General features: G+C 36.4%; 1 protein-coding gene across 2 annotated transcripts in view; it reads right to left on the bottom strand.

Moving 5' to 3' along the window:
- Positions 1–23816, bottom strand: part of LOC149783044 (large neutral amino acids transporter small subunit 2-like) — a 56742-nt gene that overhangs the window by 18416 nt on the left and 14510 nt on the right. For both annotated transcript variants that reach the window (XM_089934641.1, XM_089934640.1), the window contains exons 3-7: positions 22387–22489; positions 17484–17528; positions 10564–10687; positions 9753–9856; positions 8091–8187 (exon numbers count right to left, since the gene is read on the bottom strand). In XM_089934641.1, the coding sequence (XP_089790767.1) occupies positions 8091–8187; positions 9753–9856; positions 10564–10687; positions 17484–17528; positions 22387–22489 (473 nt within the window). The remainder of the gene's footprint in view (positions 1–8090; positions 8188–9752; positions 9857–10563; positions 10688–17483; positions 17529–22386; positions 22490–23816) is intronic.

Raw genomic sequence — 23816 nt, 5'->3', positions numbered from 1 at the left:
AATATTTTACGCATCACCACACTCTGAAGTACATCGACATCTTACCGCACCTGGTGCAAGCGTACAACCAATCTTACCATCGAAGCATCGGACGTGCCCCGCAAGACGTGACTCCCGACAACGAAGTGTTGGTGTTTGAGTGTCTGTTTGGTACGTCCCCGACGAGGGCTGTCCCCGAGAAAAGTGGAATGTTGGCCGTAGGAGATTGGGTGCGCATTGGCAAAACCAAACGCACTTTCGACAAAGGTTACTTACCTAACTGGACGACCGAATTGTTTCGCGTCACTGGACGAGTGCATGGCCGTCATCCTGCCGTCTATAAATTGGAAGACATGAACGGAGAAGTGCTCAAAGGAACGTTTTATTTGCCCGAGTTACAACGTGTCACCAAAAAAGAAGACGACGTGTACGACATCGAAAGCATTCTCGAACGCAGAACCCGTAAAGTGGGCAAACGACGTGTCAAAGAAGTCAAAGTACGTTGGAAAGGATATTCACCCAGTTTTGATTCTTGGATCGACGCTTCGCAAGTCATCGACTATAAAAAGAAGTGACCATCATGCCTTTTCACACAGACGCAGCTACGTCGACCACTCCTCCTTCACCCAGTTCTTCTGTGCAAGATTTACAAAAACAACCCTTGTGGGTGTGGTGTGGAGAACGTGTGCCTAAAACGCAAATCGTCTTTTTCTGCCAAATCTTCGTGGTGTATTGTGTCATCGGGGCAGCCATTGCCAATTTGAGTTTGCAACAAGGAGACAAATAATTGTGGACCATTTTATTGAGCAGTTGCATCGGTTACCTGCTTCCTAATCCCTCCCTGAAATTCACCTCCAACGGGAACCACGGGAACCTTGTGTCCAGTGCCAGTGCCAGTCACCACTCCAACCACAACCAGAACCCCATTTTGGGCGGAGACACGCCTCTGACGTCCACTAACCCCTCGGACAGCCACAGAACTCTGGAATTATGAGTCACCAAAACCAATTTTACTTAACCTTACCCAGTGACAGTTCCATGGAGGTGTTTCCCAAGAACACGTTGTGCTGTTACACGGCCAAATTACCTCAAGCCATCCCCTTAGATCACGAAGCCCATTGGGAAGTGGCTTTAGTAGAAATGATTCACCCGACCCAAGTCCTCAATGTCCTTCCCAATCAAAATTGTTTTGATGTGGAAGTTCATGACGAACAATTGCAACAGTGGATGGATAGCAATGTCAAATATGACAAGAAAACCCGTACACAAAAGTACACCACCTATCACTTGTTCATTTCCCCAGGCTATTATTTTAGTGGTCAACATTTGGTCAGCACCATAGCCTCCAGGTTTAATGCCGTGTTTCTGAAAGCTTTGGAGCATGTTAACAAAAGTGTCACCATGGAGTACCACAAAACAGCTCGTCGCTTCTTGATGAAATTTGAACGGAGTAAAATCCTGTCCATTTTATTTTGTCCTGAATTGTATGACATGCTGGGCGGAGACATGAACCTGAGAATGAGCATGATGAAGAAAAGCGAATTACCCATCGTTTACGACAACGAGTCTTTTAGAAAGTTATTTCGTGCCCCGGTAGAACTGAACCAAGGACTGAATTTGATGTTTGTGTACTCCGATGTGGTGGAGTATAACGTGGTGGGACACACCTCCGTACCGTTACTGCGTGTCATTCCTTTCAAAGTGGATTCTGCCACGAACACTGATGAGGAAGGTGGAAAAACTTACCACGTCCACCGGGAATTTGTACATCCTCATTATTTGCCTGTCAGTAAGTCGTATTTGGACACGGTCAACATTACTATAAAAGGAGATTTGGGACAAAATATTCCATTCACCAAAGGAAAAGTCACGGTGAAACTCCATTTTCGAAAACGGTTTTCTCACGATTCGTAAGTCATGTATCCAGTGTACCGAGGGGTTGCTCGACAGCGAGGACACGGTTTAGGAGATATGTTAAAATCGGCCTTTCGTTCGGTGGCCCCGGTGTTGAAACCGATGGTGATACGCGGATTGCACGCCTTGAAAGATGCGGCACTGACGCAAGGCAAAGAATTTCTCCAAAATGTCATCATCGACAAACAAAACCCTAAAGAAGCCTTCATGAGGGCAGGCAAAAATGTCTTGCTGCAAACGGGCAAAGACATTTTAGGCCAACGAGAAACACCTATAAATGCCCTGCACGCTACCGAGTCAGGCATTCAGCAAGGACAAGGCAGAAAGAGACGACGAAGAAAACACCCTTTCAGCAGACTTCAAGCGAGAAAGGCCAAGAAAAGAAGAACCGTTCGAGACTTAGACGTTTTCGATTATTGAGAAAAAAGAGACAAAAAAATGATGCACCGAGAATCTTGCGCTTGTTCCAAGACGGAACTGGATCTGTTTGCCATGCCCCCTACCATGATGACGATGCAAGAATCCATGTGGGTGGAATTTCACCCCGTCTCCTCACTGACCGATTCCGCTCCCATCGAGTTTGAAATCAAAGGACAGCCCGAAGATTACATCGATCTTGTACCTGAAAGTCAAAATTCTAGATAAGACTGGAGGTGCTATAGACGATGAAGCAGTAGCTCCCGTCAACAATTTCATGCATTCCTTGTTCAGTGGAGTGGACTTGTACTTGAATAACAAACTGGTCAGTAGCAGCATGGATACTTACCCTTATCGTGCCTACCTGGAAAATCTCTTGACGTACGGAATAGATGCCAAGAACACTCATCTCAATGCCTGTGTGGTATGGGAAGCTGACGAAGCTACCAAGTTTGAAATATTGGAAACTGATGAAAAGAAAGACAACAATGATGGATTTCTAGAACGAAGAAAGAGAATCACGGGAGCCGACACAAGTTTAGAACTGATGGATCGTTTGCATTTGGACATGTGGTTGCAAGAAAAGTATTTGCTGAACGGGGTGGATGTCCGCCTGAGACTGAATCGTAGCAGTGCCGCTTTCCATTTGATGGCTGATAGTGACGGTTACAAAACCAAAATCCTAGAAGCCAGACTCTACGTACGCCGTGTGGAAGTGTTACCTAAAGTGGGAAACGACATCAGTCAGACGTTGAGTAGAACGACTGCCAAGTATCCCATACGACGCGTGGAAGTGAAAACCTTCACCATTCCCAAGGGACAGCGATCCATGATCGAAGATCATCTGTTCCAAGGACAGTTACCCAAACGTTTGATCGTTGGTATCGTCGAGAATACAGCCTTCAACGGAGCTGCCGAAAAAAATCCTTTCTACTTTCAACACTTTGGCGTGTCCAAAATCGAAGTCAGTCGCGATGGCAAGACCTTGTGTACCCGACCTTTCGAACCTGACTTTACCAAGAAGAATTACTTGAGATCGTACTTGTCCCTGTACGAAGCCACCGGACAGTTAGGAACCAATACCAGTCACGGTATTACGTACGAGGATTATGCAGGAGGCTACGCTTTGTGGGCTTTCGATTTCACTCCAGACCAAGGCAGCGACGAGGGACATTTCCACCCTATAAAATCCGGCCAGATTCGTGTGGAAATTCAGTTTAAAGACCGAGACCCTGATGAAACGGCGAACGTCATCCTGTATGCAGAATTCGATAACACCATAGAAATCAATAGTTTGAGAGAAGTCATCCTAGATTACTAGAAACCATGGAAGACTGTTATCCCTCTTTACCTAGTGGAGAAACTTTTAGTGTTGGATTATTGTTAAAAAATGTTAGAGTTCTTGTTGTTTAGTGTTAAGTGATTTTTGAATAAAAAATGTTGTGTTTTGAAAAAAATTGTTTGATGTTATATTGTTGGATTATTGTTAAAAATGTTAGAGTTGTTGTTTAGTGTTAAGTGATTTTTGAATAAAAAAATGTTGTGTTTTGAAAAAAATGCCTTTGTCTTTTGTTTAGCTATAAGAATGTTGGATTGATGCTCTTTCATTTCTTACTATCCCTCTCATGACACTCACTAAACGTTGCGACTCAAAAACCGTGTGGGGGATGTTTTCCTTCACGTCCGCGCTTTGACTTTAAGAACCGGGTTGTTTCCAGTCTAACCATCCATTGTCGACTCATCCTCCTAAGAAGATGTGCTCCAAACTAGCTAAACTCAACGAAGCCTACGTGAATTTGCATAGGGTCAGACACAGTCTGATACCGAAGCCAGAAGAAATAGAGAATGTGAGAATGTTAAAAATCACTGAAGACCTGACAGAAGAGCTCTTCAGAGAAGAAATGAACAGGGAAAAAGAAGAATGGACAGAGAAGTACAGACTTCAGAGACAGCAGCAACAACAACAACAACAAGAGCAGCAGCAGCAGCAACCTGAACCTGACAGAGGCTTTGTCGATTGCCGTATCGACACCAAAGAGTTCTTCTTTTCTTTCCGAAGAAGCAGACCTATCGCCAGAAAGTCTATCCTCAGAGGACATCGCATTCTTAGAAACTAAAAACAAGAATGCCATAGCAAACAAAAAAAACAGCCCTTTTCAGGGCTACCCCAATACTCTAGAAAAGAAATAACGATCGATTTGCCAATGTGTGTAGGTAGAGTAGTGTGAAAATAAACACTAACTCTTTTTTAAAAAATGTGAGGGTATGTGTTTGTGTGTTAGTAAGTGCTTAAGTAAGTTGGTATGAATAGTAGATTAAAATCATGTTTTTTTTTTGGTGTTTGAGGTGTATATTTGGAGTTAGATTGGATTGCTTTGCGTATGTGGATAGTCTAATGAAGTGATTTATAAAAAGTTTTAAAATAGTGATGGGTAGCATAAAAAAGTGAGTGAGTGTTTCTTTTAGGTCCGCGCGTTGTTGTTTTTGGTCATGATCTAGGTAACATCAATTTTATGTTTTTTAGGGGGATGTTTTCCTTCACGTCCGCGCTTTCACTATAAATTGAAACTCGCTGGGCAGTCTAGCTACCCTTGTTGATTGATCAACACCAAAAATGAACACGAGACTGTCTAAACTGTTGGAACTTCATGTGCATCTGGAATATGCCAGGCGTATATTAAATGAACTGGCCGCGGAAGCCATTGTGGAGGAGGGAAGGATAAGAGAGGAGGAGGAAAGAAGAAAAAAAGAAGAGGAGGAGAGAAGATATAAAGAAGAAGAAGAAGAGGAAAGAAGATACAAAGAGGAGGAGAGAAGAAACAAAGAAAAGGAGGAGGAGAAGGAAAAGAAGAGAAGAAGAATAAATTTCAGAATCCCAGAGAGCGAAAATTGGGATTCTGAAGCGACATATCCTGCCTCTGCTCTCTCCCCCAAAAAAGTAAAAAGTAACTGGGGGATAAGATGTGCATGTGGCGCCAGGCCTGGAAGGTGCCACCATTAACCAGGTGTCCATGAAATTCCAAAAAAACAGCCCTTTTCAGGGCTACCCAATACTCTAGAAAAGAAATAACAATCGATTTGCCAATGTGTAGGTAGAGTAGTGTGAATATAAACACTAACTCTTTTCTAAGATAGTGTGAGGGTATGTGTTTGTGTGTTGGTGCTTGTAAGAGCTCAGGTATGTTTGTGGGAATAGTAGATTATGGGTTTCTTTATTGTTTCTTAGCGTATGTGGAGAGTATAGTTTGGGTTTTGTAACCGCTCACGTACGATTGTGTGGATAGTAGATTATGGATTTTGTTTATTGTTTCTTAGCGTATGTGGAGAGTATAGTTTGGGTTTTGTAACAGCTCACGTACGATTGTGTGGATAGTAGATTATGGATTTGTTTATTGTTTCTTAGCGTATGTGTTTGTGTGTTTGTGTTTGTGTGTTTGTGTTTGTACCCGCTCACGTACGATTGTGTGGATAGTAGATTATGGATTTGTTTATTGTTTCTTAGCGTATGTGGAGAGTATAGTTTGGGTTTTGTAAGCGCTCACGTACGATTGTGAGGATAGTAGATTATGGATTTTGTTTATTGTTTCTTAGCGTATGTGTTTGTGTGTTTGTGTTTGTGTGTTTGTGTTTGTACCCGCTCACGTACGATTGTGTGGATAGTAGATTATGGATTTGTTTATTGTTTCTTAGCGTATGTGGAGAGTATAGTTTGGGTTTTATTATATGAAATGAAAAAGTAGGGGATGTTTTCCTTCACGTCCGCGCGTTGTTTGGTCATGATCTAGGTAAGATCAATTTTACGTTTTAGGGGGATGTTTTCCTTCACGTACGCGCTTTAAGTATAAGAACCCACAGTATTCGTCGTTCAAACCATTCTGCAAAGAATAAAAAAAGAAGATGGCTTCTAACCAAATGGACAAAATACAAACATTACAAGACGTTTTAGACAACTTAGGAATGATGGAGCAGATGTTGATAAGACTGGTTGAAGACCATTATTCCTATAGTCCCCATCGTGTAAAGATGGAAATTAATAACTTAAAAAAGGTAAAGGACAAGATTAGTGGTGTCATGAAAGAGATAAAGGAGGAGAAGGAGGATGAAGAGGAAAGAATAAGAATAAGCAAATGGAACGAAAAGATTGAAAAAGAAGAAGAAAATGAGAAGAGGAAGAAAGAAGAGGAGGAAGAGAAGAAGAAAGAAGAGCAGGAGAAAAAGAAAGAGAAGAAGAGAAAGAGTGTTGGAGATAAAATAAGAACTTGGTGGAGAAAAAGAAGAAATTAGAAGCAGAAGAAGAAGAAGAAAACCCAAAGGCCCTTTTCAGGGCCAGCCATATTTCTCGAAAAGAGATAGCCTTTCCATTGCCTACCCCTTTTTTTAAATTTAAATTTAAATTTAAATTTAAAAAAACTTTTTAAAAAAAAAAAAAAATCCCAAAAGCCCAAACTCTATTCCCCATGTTAATTTCCCTTGTCCCTAGACAGACCCAAACTCTATGTTAAATTCCCATTGTCCCTAGAGTTGCCCACGATTTTTCTCCATGTTAAATTTCCCTTGACGCTAGAGTTGCCCAAGGGGTCTTGTAATGCTAATTCCCATTGACGGTAAAGTGGCCCACTTAACTACTCACTTGATTTGCTAACTTTATAGATACAATGCAGACATCACAGATTATTAGAGGCTAAATGAATAAAACTGTGTCTTATTCTGGATCACAGCATAGGCCGATAAATCAGCCCCTTCTCCGTGATGATATCGCCTATTCATTAAAAGCTGAGAAAATCTGCAGTTAATTTTGCCTGCACTTATCGGTGTATATTTTATACATTTAACGGTATTTCTCGCGGATACGGGATCTACCATCGGCTGAAAGGTTCTTTTGGTGACAAGTGCACTGTATTTCCGGAGCAAATCCTATGTTTGGTGACTTGTAAATCCACGTGGAATAGCACAACCATTATGTCATGTGGCCATTTTGAATTTCGCGCTAGATATGGCTGTTTCCAATTATCGGTATGTGTCTAAAGGACTCACGGTACTAATTCAGTTCCCATAGTAAACCTATGCAAACCCCATGATATTAAAAATTCAATAACTTAACAGTTTTGAGTGCTCATGATCAAACCTATATTTATCAGTATAGATGAAACATGGATGTCAGCTTCTGTGTAGAAGAAAGGATATGAACCGCGGCATTTTCTGGACCTGCATGTGTTTGAAACATGTGCTTTCAATTCCACACCAAAGAGTCAGGGGCTAATTTTAGTAGTGTTCCAAACTCAAGACTTTTAAAGGACTGAAATTCCTTCAATAAAACAATGTTTCTATTATTTTTTCACTTACAACTAGGATAAGCTCTCAAAAGTTTTTTTTTCCTACAACATAACTTACATTATTAACCAATCATGGTCAGCCAAACCCATATATACTCTATTTTAGGTTCACCCATTTCCAGGCTGGTTCCCATTTTTCCATACCATTAGTATCGTGTGTCCTATAGTGTCTGCAGGTTTGTACCGAAACGATTTGCATGTAGCATAATTTCACATTTTAATGAACATGTGACATCATACCCATATGTCGTCCATCAGTATCAACACAGATGGGTGTGTGTGTATCGAGCTAGATGTTCCTAATCAAATCGGTACAGTTTTTCAGTCCTATAATTTATAATTAGAATTTGTGGAGATACACAGAAGCTTGGATTCTAGATAAAGCAAAATTATATAGAAGCATGGATTCTAAAAATAGCAAAAATAAGTAGAAATGTGTCTTCTTACCCCAAACATAAGTGATGGCATTGGAGTATAACGATGAATATTTATTGTAGCCAGAAATCCTGGTAAATGACCCTGCCGAGCACCGACGAAGAAAAGTCTGTTAATAAAATAACATGTATACTATATTTACGTTTGTATACTGCACAGTTGGTAGTATACAACATAGCATCGGATCTATTATGATATACAATACATACAGACCAGTGTTTGTGATGTTTTGCCGGAAATTACAAGAACATTGAATAACTATATGAACGTCTGGCTCAGTGCCGTTTACGATATGAACATCTGGTTCAGTGCCGTTAAAAATGGGATGGACATATACCACAGAGCGTCAAGTTAATGCGAATAATCAACGCCTAACTTAGTCATAATAGCAAGACACGAAATTCGTTCCCACCGCTTATAAAGTGTCATGCTGGTACTGTTTTTGTACAAAACCACCTGAAAACCTGGTCATACATGGTAGCAAATGCGTGAAAATGTAAAACGAATGAATGCATTGTTTTAACATCTTTTGCAAATTGTTGTTACACAACAGACTTTTTAAAATCATTATCCTCTGAAAAAGTCTAAAATTTACGAAGATAATTTTCTAACACGAATATCTCCTTTATGATGATCTGATACTTTCACGAAATTAATGCGCCTCCCTTCTGTACACATTCGTTTAACATTACTTATTTCCCCTGTAACTCCTAAAAATCGTTGCCAAAGCTACAGCTGCTAAAATATATTTTCAAGATGTTAGTTATAGGAATAATTGACCTGCATTGGTATTCTTTCATATCTGACAATTTACTTTCACCTTTAGCTAGAGTTTTGTGTTTTTGCACCAAGACTTTATTCGGTCATGTATTACACACACCCAACCGTGAGGAGCTAAATTCCAAATATATCATATACCTGCCAAGTAACAGTCAGAAAACACGACATTTTATACCGCCAAACAACATAACACGATTGTGATTGGAGTAACACAAATTTCTATAAATCAATCAGGTGGATGATTGGATGGATGAGGCTATCATATATCCCCACCACTGTCTGTAAAAGTGAAGAATGTTCACAATTAGGTACACACAAAGCACTGATACCAACCTCGCCATCCTATTTCAATAATAGGCGGAATTATACGGGCTTCACGGCAGTGGCTTTGTGTGTCAGTCAGTCACAACAATTGACTTTTTGTAGAGCAATCAGAGCAGCTCAGACAAGAAACCAGCTGAAATAAATAGCTACTACTTAAGCGTCTTTGGTCCGTTGCATGGTTTTCGCTAACTATTTATTTGAATAAATTTCTCGACAACACTTTTATACCAATCAAACGTGTCCATTAAAAAAACACAACACGCACACACACATAACAACAACAATAACAACAACAACAACAACAACAACAACAAAACGTTAGATTCAAGGGAAGGTTCCGCCTCTAATTTTGCAATAATCATTGTTAATGTTAGAAACAGTTCCCCCGAGTTAATAGTCTTTTAACATCATTTTATCAATTCAATGACTATATGAGATTTAGGAGAATGCATAGATGGCTTAATATATTAGGCGAATCTTAAAATATGCTGACTATTTTTTTGAATACATTTCATGTAAGTAGATTGTACGTGACAGGCCAAACAGGAAGTTTAAATTGCGGTAACTAACCGAGCTGATGTAAATATAGCACCATTCACACCTCCAAAAGTTGAACAGGCAACAAAAAGGGGCATAATCCATGCCATTACTCCATACGTTCGGCTTGCAAATACCTGAAAAAGACGTTAAACATGTACAATATTAAATTGTGTTTCATATTCGTATTTTAGGAACCAAAACTGGAACGTTATGAAAAAGCAGTCAAAACAATTATCTCTATTCTGTATATAAACAAAACGATTGATACAGAAAAATAGAACACACTGCAATTGCATTCTTAACCTCTTGTTTGTTGCGTTCCCATCAATTTTGAATTTCATAAATATTTTTGTACTGTAATATTTTGATACACATAATTTCTGTCTTTGTATAGACTTGCAACTAATAATACTAAAGAATGAGATGAAAAGTATCATTAATAATTATATCAGACACATAGTTATTGGCACACACAAAAAGTATCATTAATAATTATATCCGACACATAGTTATTGGCACACACAAAAAGTATCATTAATAATTATATCCGACACATAGTTATTGGCACACACAAAAAGTATCATTAATAATTATATCCGACACATAGTTATTGGCACACACAAAAAGTATCATTAATAATTATATCCGACACATAGTTATTGGCACACACAAAATATAATTGATTGGAAGTGTAGTGTTAATGTAAATGGTATGAAGAATTGCCGACATTGATGACACAAAATGTTGTCATTCATATGGTAGGTGTCCAAGCTTTGTAAAAGACTAAATAATTCTATATTCACCAGGCTGGCAAAGGCGATACATAAATAATACAGCGTACCACTGCCACTGCATTTGATGCCAGCATTTCCTGTGGCGTCATCACAGCAAAATAGGCAATGTTGGCCAAAACATAAATGGTTGTTACCAAGGGAATAGATATCCATATTGCACGAGGAAGGTTTCTGTAAATTGGAAACATAGACTTCATTAAATGTGTGTCGTATTTATCCAGTGATAAATCCAGTGCTTCACGCACACACGCACACACACACACACACACACACACACACACAAGTTTTACCATATTTCAGATTATTTTGCTGAAAATATATTTGTCTTATGATAATAATGTCATTTCCATCACCTCACCGACATTTAAAAAAAATTCAAAGGCCTGATATTACCATCAGAAATTACTTGATGATGATGACAATTTTACCAATAAACATATAATTTGAAAAAAGAGTAATAACATTTTCTTTTTATTGAGTTTTGCTAAGAAATGCCACACGGATTTGTATGAGTCAGGTGTCTCTCCTAGCAATATGTGGAGGTGTGATATTAACAGAGAAAACCTGATACAATTACTACTTCGTTTACAAGGAATACAACATTCTTTATTAACATTTGTGAAAAAAGAATGTAGTATCAAAAATAGCCGTCTTACAACTGTTTTATCCACACTTACACAGCCAAGCGAACTTTAAAGTATTGGTTTGGAGATAGAAATTATCAATAAGAGCTAATTTGAAAATGGAGTTGATTTAAATATTATCACGGCCAATACAGTAAATTAGTTATAAGAAAGTACTGCAATAAAACAATTTCTCCAGACGTCTAGGAGGAAGATTACGTAATGAAAAAAAGTCCAAAATCTTCGTCAGTGTAACTTTATTTCAAATTCAGTATAAACATATGTGAATAATTACCTCACTCGTCTGGTTAAGCAATGGGATCTAATCCAATATAGATTAAAACTAAGGTCACAGCGACCTATTGCTAAGCAATGATGTGCACTCCGCTATAGGTCAAACCTAATATTTCAGGTACCTAATTTGCTGAGTGACAACCTTAACAAATATTTTTAATGATCATGTACATCAGCATAATCCCAGATTTAAAGATGACCAAATATGCTTAAAGAGACAAAGTCACGGCATTTTCTTGCCTGTACTTGATTTTGATGCACAATGCAAGTTATTAAAATCAACCTGGAAAGTTAGTGATAGCAAAGCGTACTCAGATTCAAATTAATTCAAGTTAGATAACTCTTCAGTTTCAAACAACATAACCACAATACCCTCTCCACTGTAATCTTGAACCAAATAGTATCTGTAATGGTTTTGCATGCATTTATTTACTTGAAAGCCTTGTAAGACTGTATACATTTGCCTATATTAATGTACAATGCTAGTTTTTCCAATAAATGGAAAGGGAGAGGGTTATAGACTACTTGCTAATTCATTTTCGTATATTGTAAATTGACCTTTTTGAAATTTATTGAGTCCCAAATGGAAACATTTTTAAGGCACCTTTTTAATGAATTCAGCTGAAAACAATATTTCTGTGATTCTATGTTTCTGCGTCAAGTGATGCAACGTTGATCCATGTTAATGACATTTTCTTGACCAATACTGCAGTTTCTACCAATACTCCATCAGTTGCAATGTTATTGTTTTCCCCTGCCAGAACTGGATTTGAAAAAGAAACAAAACTTTCTTCTATTCAATTATTATTCTATATATGTAGCTTTCTGCAGTCGTTGAACTTTGGTTCTTACTCAGATACGATAAATCGTCTGGTCATGTTTTTTGCTTCCACCAAATGTCACATTCATGAAATTAGCTTCCACGAAAACTAAATGAATCAGAAACTTTACATATGATAATGGAAAGTGATTGCAAAAAAATAGCTTTTCTTCCTGAAGGTCAGGCTTTGAAAGGAGGAGGGTATATCACATTTATCGTTTGTAGGTCTTTTATCCTTGTAGACCGATGAGGTACACACTAAGCTTGCCAAAGTGTTAGTTTTTACATTTCTAATGTTATTTTTGGGTGAAGTCCTAGTTCCTAATCCGATAATAAAAGTGCATCTTTCTGCAGTCATTGAACTCGGGTTCTTACTAAGATAGGATATCACTACACTAACTGAGCCATTAGGCTTTTTTGATGTGTCTTATTGCAATCTCGAAGAAAATAATTGACATTTATTCTATTTTTTTTCTTCCCCTGGAGATTTGCTTAACAATGAACAATCTGATTTGCATTCACTAGAAAGCGGCAGTAAAGCCATAACAGAAAATACAACGTTGTTTTAGTTCAGCCCAAGGATTGTACATTGGAAGATCAAGCAAACAAGTGTTTTTCTTTCAACCTGTTTTGAAAAGGTTTTTCGCAGTAGAAAGTCCAGTGATTTAAGTCAGATGGAGCCATTTCCATAAAATGCCACGTAACCTAAACCGATTTTTGGACAGGGTGCATCCAAGTTAGTGACTAACATAAGTAAAATAGTCTTGATGCACCTGAAGTTCTAATTATTTGACTAGATTTCATACAAAATGTGGAGAAATGATGGAAGCATTTATGGAACTGAAATAGCGGAGTGATACCTACAGAAATCATTTGTGAAACAGTTTATCAAAGTCACTTTTCCAAGACCTTTAAATAACATCATATATATTCTTTACAGGACGTGGTGAAGTCCTGTTTTTTATTCTTCTCCTAAAGATAAATCCCAACCCTATTGCTGTGGAATACTCAGTTTTGAAAAGACCAATCTCCCCATAAAGACACACACTTTTATCAGTTTCCGAGTGCCGTAAGCATCTTGAAAAATTCGATTCCAACTCTAGCATATTTTGACCTTTTGATCTTTATGCCTTCTCTATGAATTGCTTGAGGTCAAATAAAAAAGCAAGCTCTAATTGTGTAAGCCATATACACCTCATCTAATTTGTGTGTGTGTGTGTGTGTGTGTGTGTGTGTGTGTGTGTGTGTTTGGGATTCTTAACATAGCTCTAATACTTTTGCAGTCATGTCGTTACGATGTCTGTAGTGTGGCAGTTTATAGTGATGTCTAGCACTGGTGCATAATGCCGCAAACATGTAGCATGATGTCCCACCCAGTCACATTATCCTGACACCAGCCTGACCAGTCCCAACACTAACCTCTTTTTACTGAGCGCCTAGCAAGGCAGCTGTTAGTAACATTTTTTATAAGTCTTTGGTATGACTAGGCCCGGGTTCGAACCCGCGACCTTCTGCATACGACCACTAGGCCACCGATCGGTCTTCTAATCTAAAAACAAAGACATCGCAGTGAGGAATTTTCTATATTAACTAAGACAAGTAATCTGATCAAGGTTCCCCTAGGATCGAACCTGAATCCGAAATCCACATATTATTAACAAGCCCTAGGGAACCTAACTACAAACTCTAAATTGGGACTTCAAGAGACTATAAAGAACGATGGACGTGCAGACGGACCAGTTGGAAAAAACTCAGCTGCCGTGACAAAACAAATATACCTGATTTTTCGTACAAGCAGGTATTATTAATGCATTATCACAAACGTAATAATCATGGACAACTACATAATGTAGAAGTATACTGGATCACTGACCGTGAGAAGGCTTGGCTTACATGAAACAGCAACTCATATTTTTTATCTATCACATCAACCTTTGCGCTTCACTTCACGATTAGTATTTTATTTCAGTTGTAATAAACGCCCTTATAACAAACATCTACAGTTACAACTTACCTCAGATACTTGAATATTTCGCCTCCAACCTACAACAGTTTATCCATAATAAACGCATCCAGTCAAACCGAGGCACCCCGATGACAAATTCATCAATTTAAATCTCCATGTAGTAAACAGAGTTCTCGGATTACTAAATTTTAATTGGCTACGTTAATAATAATAATAATAATAATAATAATAATAATAATAATAATAATAATAATAATAATAATAAAATATAAAAATACAAGACAATGTACATATTCAGGTATCGTCGCACACTCATTCATACATACATATTTAACATGAATGACTATGTGTCACAATAGGGAAACATATACACATATGAACAATATTATATAAACAGGTACATACATTTGAGCATACGTTGTACGTATTATATATATATATATATATATATATATATATATATATATATATATATATATATATATATATATATATATATATATATATATATATATATATATAATAAGATCTGGACATATCATTTATGAATATAATGATACAATTTTCTATTCAGAGCCTTTAATTTGTCATTCCAGCTGGTCTAGAAGAATTTCTTTAACGATATTTTAAAAGAAGCAAGGGAAGTTGAATTACGTATCCTCATTGGTAAGGAATTCCATACAGTAGGCGCTGATACAGTAAATGAGCTTTTGTAATGATTGGTTTTCGTCCAAGGAATCTGGAGATCGTTGTTAGTCGTCGATCGGAGATTACGCTCAGTATTTGATGACCTTAGTTCAATTAGGTTAGATATATAATCTGGAGAAAGACCGTTTAAAGACACATATGTTATAATTCCTTTAAAATATAGAATACATTGTTGTATAGGTAGCTATTGCGTACGCGAAAACAAAACATTCGAGGGAGTCATAACAGGAAGTTTGAGTATTATTCTGGCTGCCCTTTTTTGGATTTTATCAATTTTGGACAGATTATTATTGGATGTGTTTCCCCATGTGATATAGCCGTAATCTATCAGCGGTATTATATAACCCGAAAAAATAAAGTTCAAGTGATTGGGGAGGTAGAAATTTGTAAAGTAATTTTAACAGAGTTATTCTTTTGATTACCATTGCACATAGGCGATCGATATGTGTATTCCTGATGAGATGTTGATCAATGTAGTTGCCAAGAAGTTTTTGATTTTTGACAATATATACGTCATAGCCATTTTAAGTTAGAAGTAAATCCATGTTAATGGATAGACACTGGCTTGTTCTTATTGTCGTACTTTCTGGGGCATAACCGCCCAGGTTAGATTTGGATAAAGTAACTGGACTAGAGAATTTGATGAACAAAACAGAGAGCAACCCTGACAAAAATTACGTAATAACTACCTAATACAAAAACTCAAAACACTAAATGGGTGGACAGGGAAACCTACACCAATAAATATTTTTGGAAAACCAGGGTGTCACCTTAAAGTCCAAACCAGTTGTTATGCTGGGGAGGGCTGAAGGGTGTCAACAAAAGCAGTTAAAAGAATGCCAACTGTTCCCTGAACCACCTGTTACGTCTTTAGGCTCTAATAAACAGTAACAATGAAAGAGTGAAAACAACAAGCTTTGACAAAATTTAACAAATAATGTATTCCATGGAAAAAAAATGTAAAAATAAAAATAAAAAATAAATAAATAAGAACCTACAGTTTAAGAAATCAAAATAATCCAAGAAAAATCCACAAATTAAATTTTATAAGTCCTAGTAATGAAATGTTCTAGTGAAATTTGAGTTCGATTCCCGACAAAAAAATCCAAAATGGAAGGCGATAACGTATACTGTAACTAGTATTGTGCTGTTGTGTCTACAGTTCTTTGTTGATTAACAAACAATATTCCGGTGTTTTAATTTCCTAATAAAATTTAAAGAAATCTTTTTGTCCAAGAATTCTGTATGAGCACACAAATATTGACAGGAAAAAGAATGAATCTTTTAGAATCCCAATAATTTGAATAGAAATTAAAATGAAACTCCAAAATGGTCACAACGAAAAACTTAACAGTGTTCAAGGTTAAAGCCCAACGGAGATTATTTCTCTATGGAGAAAGGTTATATTCAAATAATGTGCAAAACAGATGCCCGTATGAGGGTCACGTGATCACATTCCAGAACAGTTTAGAAACTATTTACATGTCTAAGTTTACGTATTCCAGTACAGCCTCGATTTCACTATTATCATTCACACATTAAAAATGGATTTATAAAAGAAGTTTACTTGATTCTCTATCAAGGTCAGGAATTAGGTCAGCAAAAGACACAAAGTTCGGTGTTTACGACTAAACAATCAGGTCAAACTAATTTCTGGAAAGTATCAAATTCCTAGTAAACAAAATTACATTACTTTGACATGCAATGAAATTAAAAATAAAAAGATTCTGAAACTTACAAACAATTAAATTAAATCAAACATAAATTAAATCAAATAGACATAATACACCCTACATACAAAATTAATTGTGATTTAAAAAATGTATATGTATAAAATAATGTATTATAAGAGTACAGCACTGGAATAAAACAAACACATCCCACCAAGACTGGTATAAACCTAACACATCCCACCAAGACTGGTATAAAACAAACACATCCCACCAAGACTGGAATAAAACTAACACACCCCACCAAGACTGGTATAAAATTAACACATCCCACCAAGACTGATATAAACCTAACACATCCCACCAAGACTGGTATAAAACTAATACACCCCACCAAGACTGGTATAAAGCAAACATATCCCACCAAGACTGGTATAAAACTAACACACCCCACCAAAACTGGTAAAAAATTAACACATCCCACCAAGACTGCAAAAGCATCAGGGGCCCCGAGTGGCCGAGTGGTCTAAAGCGCTCTCCGTTACGGATCACTGCCATCTCACCTCTGTCTGCGTGGGTTCGAGTCTAGGATTCAGCCAATGTGGGCATGTGAGAAAGCTTGCCAGTAGCTTCTCGTGGGTCGGTGGTTCTTCCCGGGGTTTTCCCGGGTTCTTCCTCCACCATTAATACTGGCCGCCATACATAGCCTATCGTGTGCTGAAATATGGCGTTAAACCCAAACACAACAACAACAACAACAAAGCAAAAACATACTCAACATAAACTCCAACAAACTTAATTTAATTAAAGCTAAAAGGAATCAATTACGTACCAGTAAGTACCATACAAGCTACATACTCAGCTTAATGGTGCTGGGGGGACTTACTTATAGGGATCCTTAAGTTCTTCTGTGACAAAATTCAAGTAGTTCCTGAAAAGAACCCACAAAAAAAACAGATAGATCATTTTTTCATCATGTCATGACGATTAGATACAGACATAACAATGTTAATGACGCGTTATTTGAAAATAAACACTCGTAGAAGCTTAAAATTCCAAGGATTTAATCATTTGCAATAAATATATACAAATGTTTTATTAAGCCGTGCAGGTATGTTATTCTTTATGAAATATATAGCAGATAGAGACTGAAATACAGGACCAGTCTGATTTGAAAAGAAAATGTTCATGTCACTTTGAAACTTGGCTCTGTGTAAATTATTATGAAGTAATGTAGATCGTAAGCAGAACTTCAAGATATTTTAAGCAAGTTTACATGTAAAGAAGTAGAGAATAAATGTAAGGAACAAATAATGTACAAATAATCTTAATCACCATATATGACAAATCATGCTTACGGCTTATAAAAGCAGTTTGTATAAATAAACAATCAAGCGACCCCGTACAAATACTCGTGCACAAAAAATCTAAATTGTGCAGTAAATTTAGCATTATATTCCATTTGAAAACTCGTATACTAATACATGTATGAATAATTAAAACCATGCTGCATATAACGATTACTTCAGAATTTACACCAAAAACACTATAGTAACAATGTCATCAGAATATAAAAATAAGCAATTAAGTATAAAGGAAGCAAAAATTTAAGATTCCGTACTTTGACTACGTTATATATTCATCTTTATTTATCTTCAAAATTGGCAAAATATTTCTGATATAAGATTAGGAATCAGCTATCTTCGTCTGGATTTCTGCTTTCTGTGATACTTCTAGAGCAAGTCTATTCACATCACATTAAAAAACAAAACAAACAACAAAAACAGAATGCGGGAGTGCTCTGGATGATTGATGAAAAAATGTTTACAAAGTGTCATTGAGTCAATACATGTAATCTTTCAAAATAGCACACACGAAGAAACAAGAACAAAAGTATTCACAAGGAAGTTGATATATAAACCACCAAGTATTTTGTACATGCCAGACAAATCTGCTAACAATCGTTTTTACTTCTATTATGCCTGTAGCCCAGCGTGATTATAGTATAAAAAAAAGTATGAAGGAAAACTGGGTAAGTCTTCATCCTTACATTAGCGTTTGGAGCTAGAAGTATGCAGGAAATCAACACTGTTCCCAACTTCACAACAAAACTCAACTTTTTAAAGCAACTAGAAATTGCTCAACCATTTCATATTCTTCAAGAAGGACCACAAAAAAGCACCAAGTGAACCAGTTTTACAAAATAACAGAAAAAATGTAACTCAAGTATATCTACTTTGGTAAAATCTGCGCTTGCTACGCAGCTTGAAATCACATGATCGTTACATTATGACATCATAGATACGACTCCATCTGTCAGATAAGTGTTTCGCAGCACTATGAACTCGGGGAGAGATTTAACATTGCCTAAGGTCAGTGCTGCCTAAGAGAAATGCTTATAAGTTTTTAATAATTATAATACAAATCAGAGAAAAAATGATAAAGTCAGAGAAAATGAATGACGTTCTTGGAGAATCTTTAGTGGTTACGACCGAAGGTAAATCGATCGTGCACGCAGGCTGCTGCTAACTACCGACGTGATGTCAATAAGCGTCTCACATATTGAAAAAAAATTCAAACCAACTCATTCACCAACATACTCTTTTCTATGTGGTAATAGGTATTATATGGCCTTCAACATGAGCAGATTTGTTAAATCTTTAAATACTTTTTGCGGTACTATTTTGGAGACAATTATTGTCCTGATACGTTTTTCGATACCTGTCTATATAATGACATTTACCTGTAAATATATAATCAACAGTGAGTAATGCAAGAAAAAGCAGTGTTTGGAGTTTGTCCATGATTGAGGATATAATTTTAGCACGTATCTGATTTTCGTCTTGTTTGCAAATTATAAATAGATGTTTGCTTGGGTTTGAGTTTACGACCTAGCCTTGACATAAGACAGTTCTAGAAACGAAATTATTTGCTGTTTTTAGCAATATTTCATTACGATGATTGAGGGTTTGTTTCTTCAGAAAATGATATTGCAAGAGAGGTTACGTGGGTGGGGGTATATATAAAGTTCAAAGCAACATGATTTTTTATTCCTCCTTTACTCTCAGTCTGTTTAAGTATTTACTGTTGTGTTCAGATATAATTTGAGAGGAATCATTTATTTAAACATTATTCATTAAAATCACAAAGTGCTCATTAATATTTGGACTAAACATTTTTTGGGGATTGTTGAGGACTCATTCAAAGACGCTCTGGATTATATCATTATAATACATCAATACTTAGTACATCTGCACATTCAAGACTCTTGGTACTTTAGGCACAATCAATATCGGAATTCATTTTGGAACACCACTAGAGTAAATGTGGAACACTATCCTTTTGGACTTGTGATAGAACTTTTGCGATTATTTAGGATTTGATTCACAATACTGCAAGTTCTTTGTAAATTTTCACTTTGTATTCCTGGGAAATAAATTACTTACTGAATTTTACTAAACTTCTTAAGTTTTCTTGTACTATAACTTAATTTAAGAGCTTAGAGTCGTAACAAAAAACAACCACATTAAGTAAACGATCTGAAACAGGACATAACTATATCTAACAAGATTGCCAACAAAACAAATCCAAAAACGATGATGTGTTCCACAATAAAGCCTCAGCACAACAATGTGCCAGGTAACTTCAGAAGCGTAAGCAAATATGTGGGTGGGTGGATTGATTTGGGGCAAAACCCACATGCAATGACGCAAATTGTGAAGTGAAATGAATGTGGGAAACATAAATTGAATTAAAAGCTTAGATATGGATACCGTGTTGGTCTTCTCTTCAAGTTATTATTGTTAATTTAGCGATTTTAAAAAAAAAACAGTTTATTAAACAATATAGACATTTTAATGACAAGAAAATTACAATGATGTATTGAAGACTAAAGGATTGGCAATACGTTCATCAGCTTGCCAGATCCTCTCCATTATAAATTTAATTAATTAATGAGCAAGCAAGATAGGTGAAGTACACGCGCACACACACACATATCAACTTAAGGAACGAGAGAGAGAGAGAGAGAGAGAGAGAGAGTTTTGTAAAATTCACAACATAATGTAATTCCCTAAAAAAAACAAAGTGAAAAAATTAAAAATAAGTTTCAGTATTGTGACTGAAATCATAAATAGTCATTTATGTTCTATCAAGTCCAAAAGTAACGAGTAATCCAAATGAGTTCCAGTGTTATTCCGAATCATATTCACTACTGTACTCATGCAACAATATTATTTAAAACTCACTATGATTTAATCCCAAAAATGTCTTTAAAAATGAATTCACAATAATTCTAATACAGTTATAAATCCAAACAGTCCAGTACTTTAGAATTCCAATAAATGCTGGAATTAAATCCCCGGAAACAAACACAACTAATTGTCTTACAAGTCAGAAATTAATAGATATCCAATGTTTTAGGTAAACATCTGTTAAAAATAAATCTAAAACACACTTAACAAAGGCAGAAAGTGGATCGATGACTCATTTACAGTGACCTAAAGCTTGTAAGCACGGTCCAGGATTTCTTTAGCCTACTAATCTCGTTTTATGTGAAATCACCGGATTTCTATTAGCCTGCTAATCACGAATTATGTCAAATCACAGGATTTCTTTAGCCTGCTAATCACGAATTATGTCAAATCACAGGATTTATTTAGCCTGCTAATCACGAATTATGTCAAATCACAGGATTTCTTTAGCCTGCTAATCACGAATTATGTCAAATTACAGGATTTAATTAGCCTGCTAATCACAAATTATGTCAAATCACAGGATTTAATTAGCCTGCTAATCACGAATTATGTCAAATCACAGGAATTTTACGTGAATAAGAAGAGTTCATATAGCTTCATTAAAACAACATATTGTTTCACAACAATGACTTAATTTTTAAAGTGTAAACCTATGAACACTTAGTCACATAGAAAATTACTTTTTTATTTTTTTAAATACATAATAACCCTTACAACCCACAGTCATGAACTTTAATTTGTTTTAGTCGGTAATTAGTTAACTGTAAATGTAAGGGAACAAAATATGATCATATTTTTTTGAATCGTTGTAAGTAAATTAAAAAGTCCGCCATTTCTTTGTGTATCAAAATATTTTATTCTGCCATCTAAAATTCGTTGCCAGTGTATTAGTGTCAATCTCATTTTCTGTTACAAATCCACAAGAGCAGAAATGACTGACAATAAGATTGCATCTATATTAGCCATAATTGAACGAACTGCATTGGTGTCTTAATCTGCCATGTAACACAGAGGCTCTTCTATTACGAAATACCACATACATGTAACTGGACGAAGAAATTAAATTTTACGCTCAGCGTTTTCTTTTATCACGGTTAGTATTTATGAACAGTTTCGCGTGGATTGTTGCAGATTATTCTACGAGTCAGTACGTGTTGGCACATACAACAAGTGTTGGTATTAACAGTTAGTATTGCTATTTACAATTTTTAACAGAGAGGTTCAATGTTGGTATTGAATGATATTCTTTGATCTCTGAGACACGTTCCTTCATGTTAACGTTGCCTATACAGCACTCCCTCATTGTAATGCTTCCCATAAGTATACAGCCTTATAGTGAAAACCCACTTTAATAGTGCATTACTTGTATAGATATACAGTACAGCTACGTAGTGAACTGAGATCCATGAATATACCTGCCTTATAAAGGTACATTGTTATAATAAAGGATCATATAGTGTGGAATCTTGTACTGTAGAAATAATAGCAACCTTTGAAAGCAATGTCCCAGTGGAATAACGCTTTTAATATTACCATCCTGAGTAAGAGAAAAGTCCTGAGTAAAACGCTAATGCCACTTTTCCGGGCTCTTTTTGCGAGTTTTCAAATGGTGCTTCGAAGCTGTCTTCTATGTCACCTGCAATGAATGATGCAAGTGTTCATGGGTTAAATGTTAAACAGATGGTTTTTGCAACTAATGTAACTAATGCAGATTACTTAGATAAACATTCTGATTCATTCATAGTATTCGGTGAACGCAGTATTTTTGCATTTTAGCAAATAAATATCAGCCAAATGTACTTAATAACATATTAACTAAAGACAACACATTCAATTCTCAACAGGCACACTTGTATATATTTATATGGCCCGATACAAAGCATACACTATAGCATCATCAAAGTTTCACAGCTTCTCTAAATTCAGCTTATCTGAGAAAAAAATGTTTCCGAGACAAGAGCCTTGTGTATATGCATACTATTACAATATTTCTCCATTGTAAATAAGAGATGGGCCATTGTAATAAACATACGAGTGTATCTTCCTCAATTATTTGCTAAATTGTATAAAATCGATGGGTGATGTTCATGTCAAACAGCTGATTAATCATGCTGCTATCATCACAAAAGGAAGCATCCAACCATCCATCCATCCTTGCATTTCTTCTCTTCTAAATATTTGCAAATGTTTTGTGCTTATAACAATCTTATTTGCATGAACTTTGATGGACGGCATTTAGTTTGGTGTCTACCCGACATTACCGTAGTATAACAATTCATACCATAGATTGGACAGTTAGTTTGGTGTCTACTCGACATTACCGTAGCATAACAATTCATACCCTAGATTGGACAGTTAGTTTGGTGTCTACCCGACATTACCGTAGTATAACAATTCATACCATAGATTGGACAGTTAATTTGGTGTCTACCCGACATTACCGTAGCATAACAATTCATACCATAGATTGGACAGTTAGTTTGGTGTCTACCCGACATTACCGTAGCATAACAATTCATACCATAGATTGGACAGTTAGTTTGGTGTCTACCCGACATTACCGTAGCATAACAATTCATACCATAGATTGGACAGTTAGTTTGGTGTCTACTCGACATTACCGTAGCATAGCAGTTCATGCCATATATTTTACAGTTAGTTTGGTGTCTATCCAACATACCCATATCATAACAGTTCATGCCATTGATTTGACATTTAGTTTGGTGCCTACCCAACATAACCGTAGCATAACAGTTCATGCCATCGATTGGACAGTTAGTTTGGTGTCTACCCGGCATTCCGGTAGCATAACAAGTCATGCCATGGCTAGAGCCCAGAATTAAATGCCAGGTCTCTATAACCCCATGATAAACAAGAAGCAAAGTGTTTAGATGGTGACATTTATTATCCAAAATGCATGGTGAGAGAAATTATTCTAATAAATTTTCCAAGGGAAATAAGTA

The sequence above is a fragment of the Sinohyriopsis cumingii genome, chromosome 15 (assembly GCF_028554795.1).
Source record: "Sinohyriopsis cumingii isolate HCF-2022 chromosome 15, ASM2855479v2, whole genome shotgun sequence".
Lineage (NCBI taxonomy): Eukaryota > Metazoa > Mollusca > Bivalvia > Unionida > Unionidae > Sinohyriopsis > Sinohyriopsis cumingii.
Note: the sequence above shows the minus strand (reverse complement) of the source record. Positions and strands in the feature narration are given on the sequence as shown.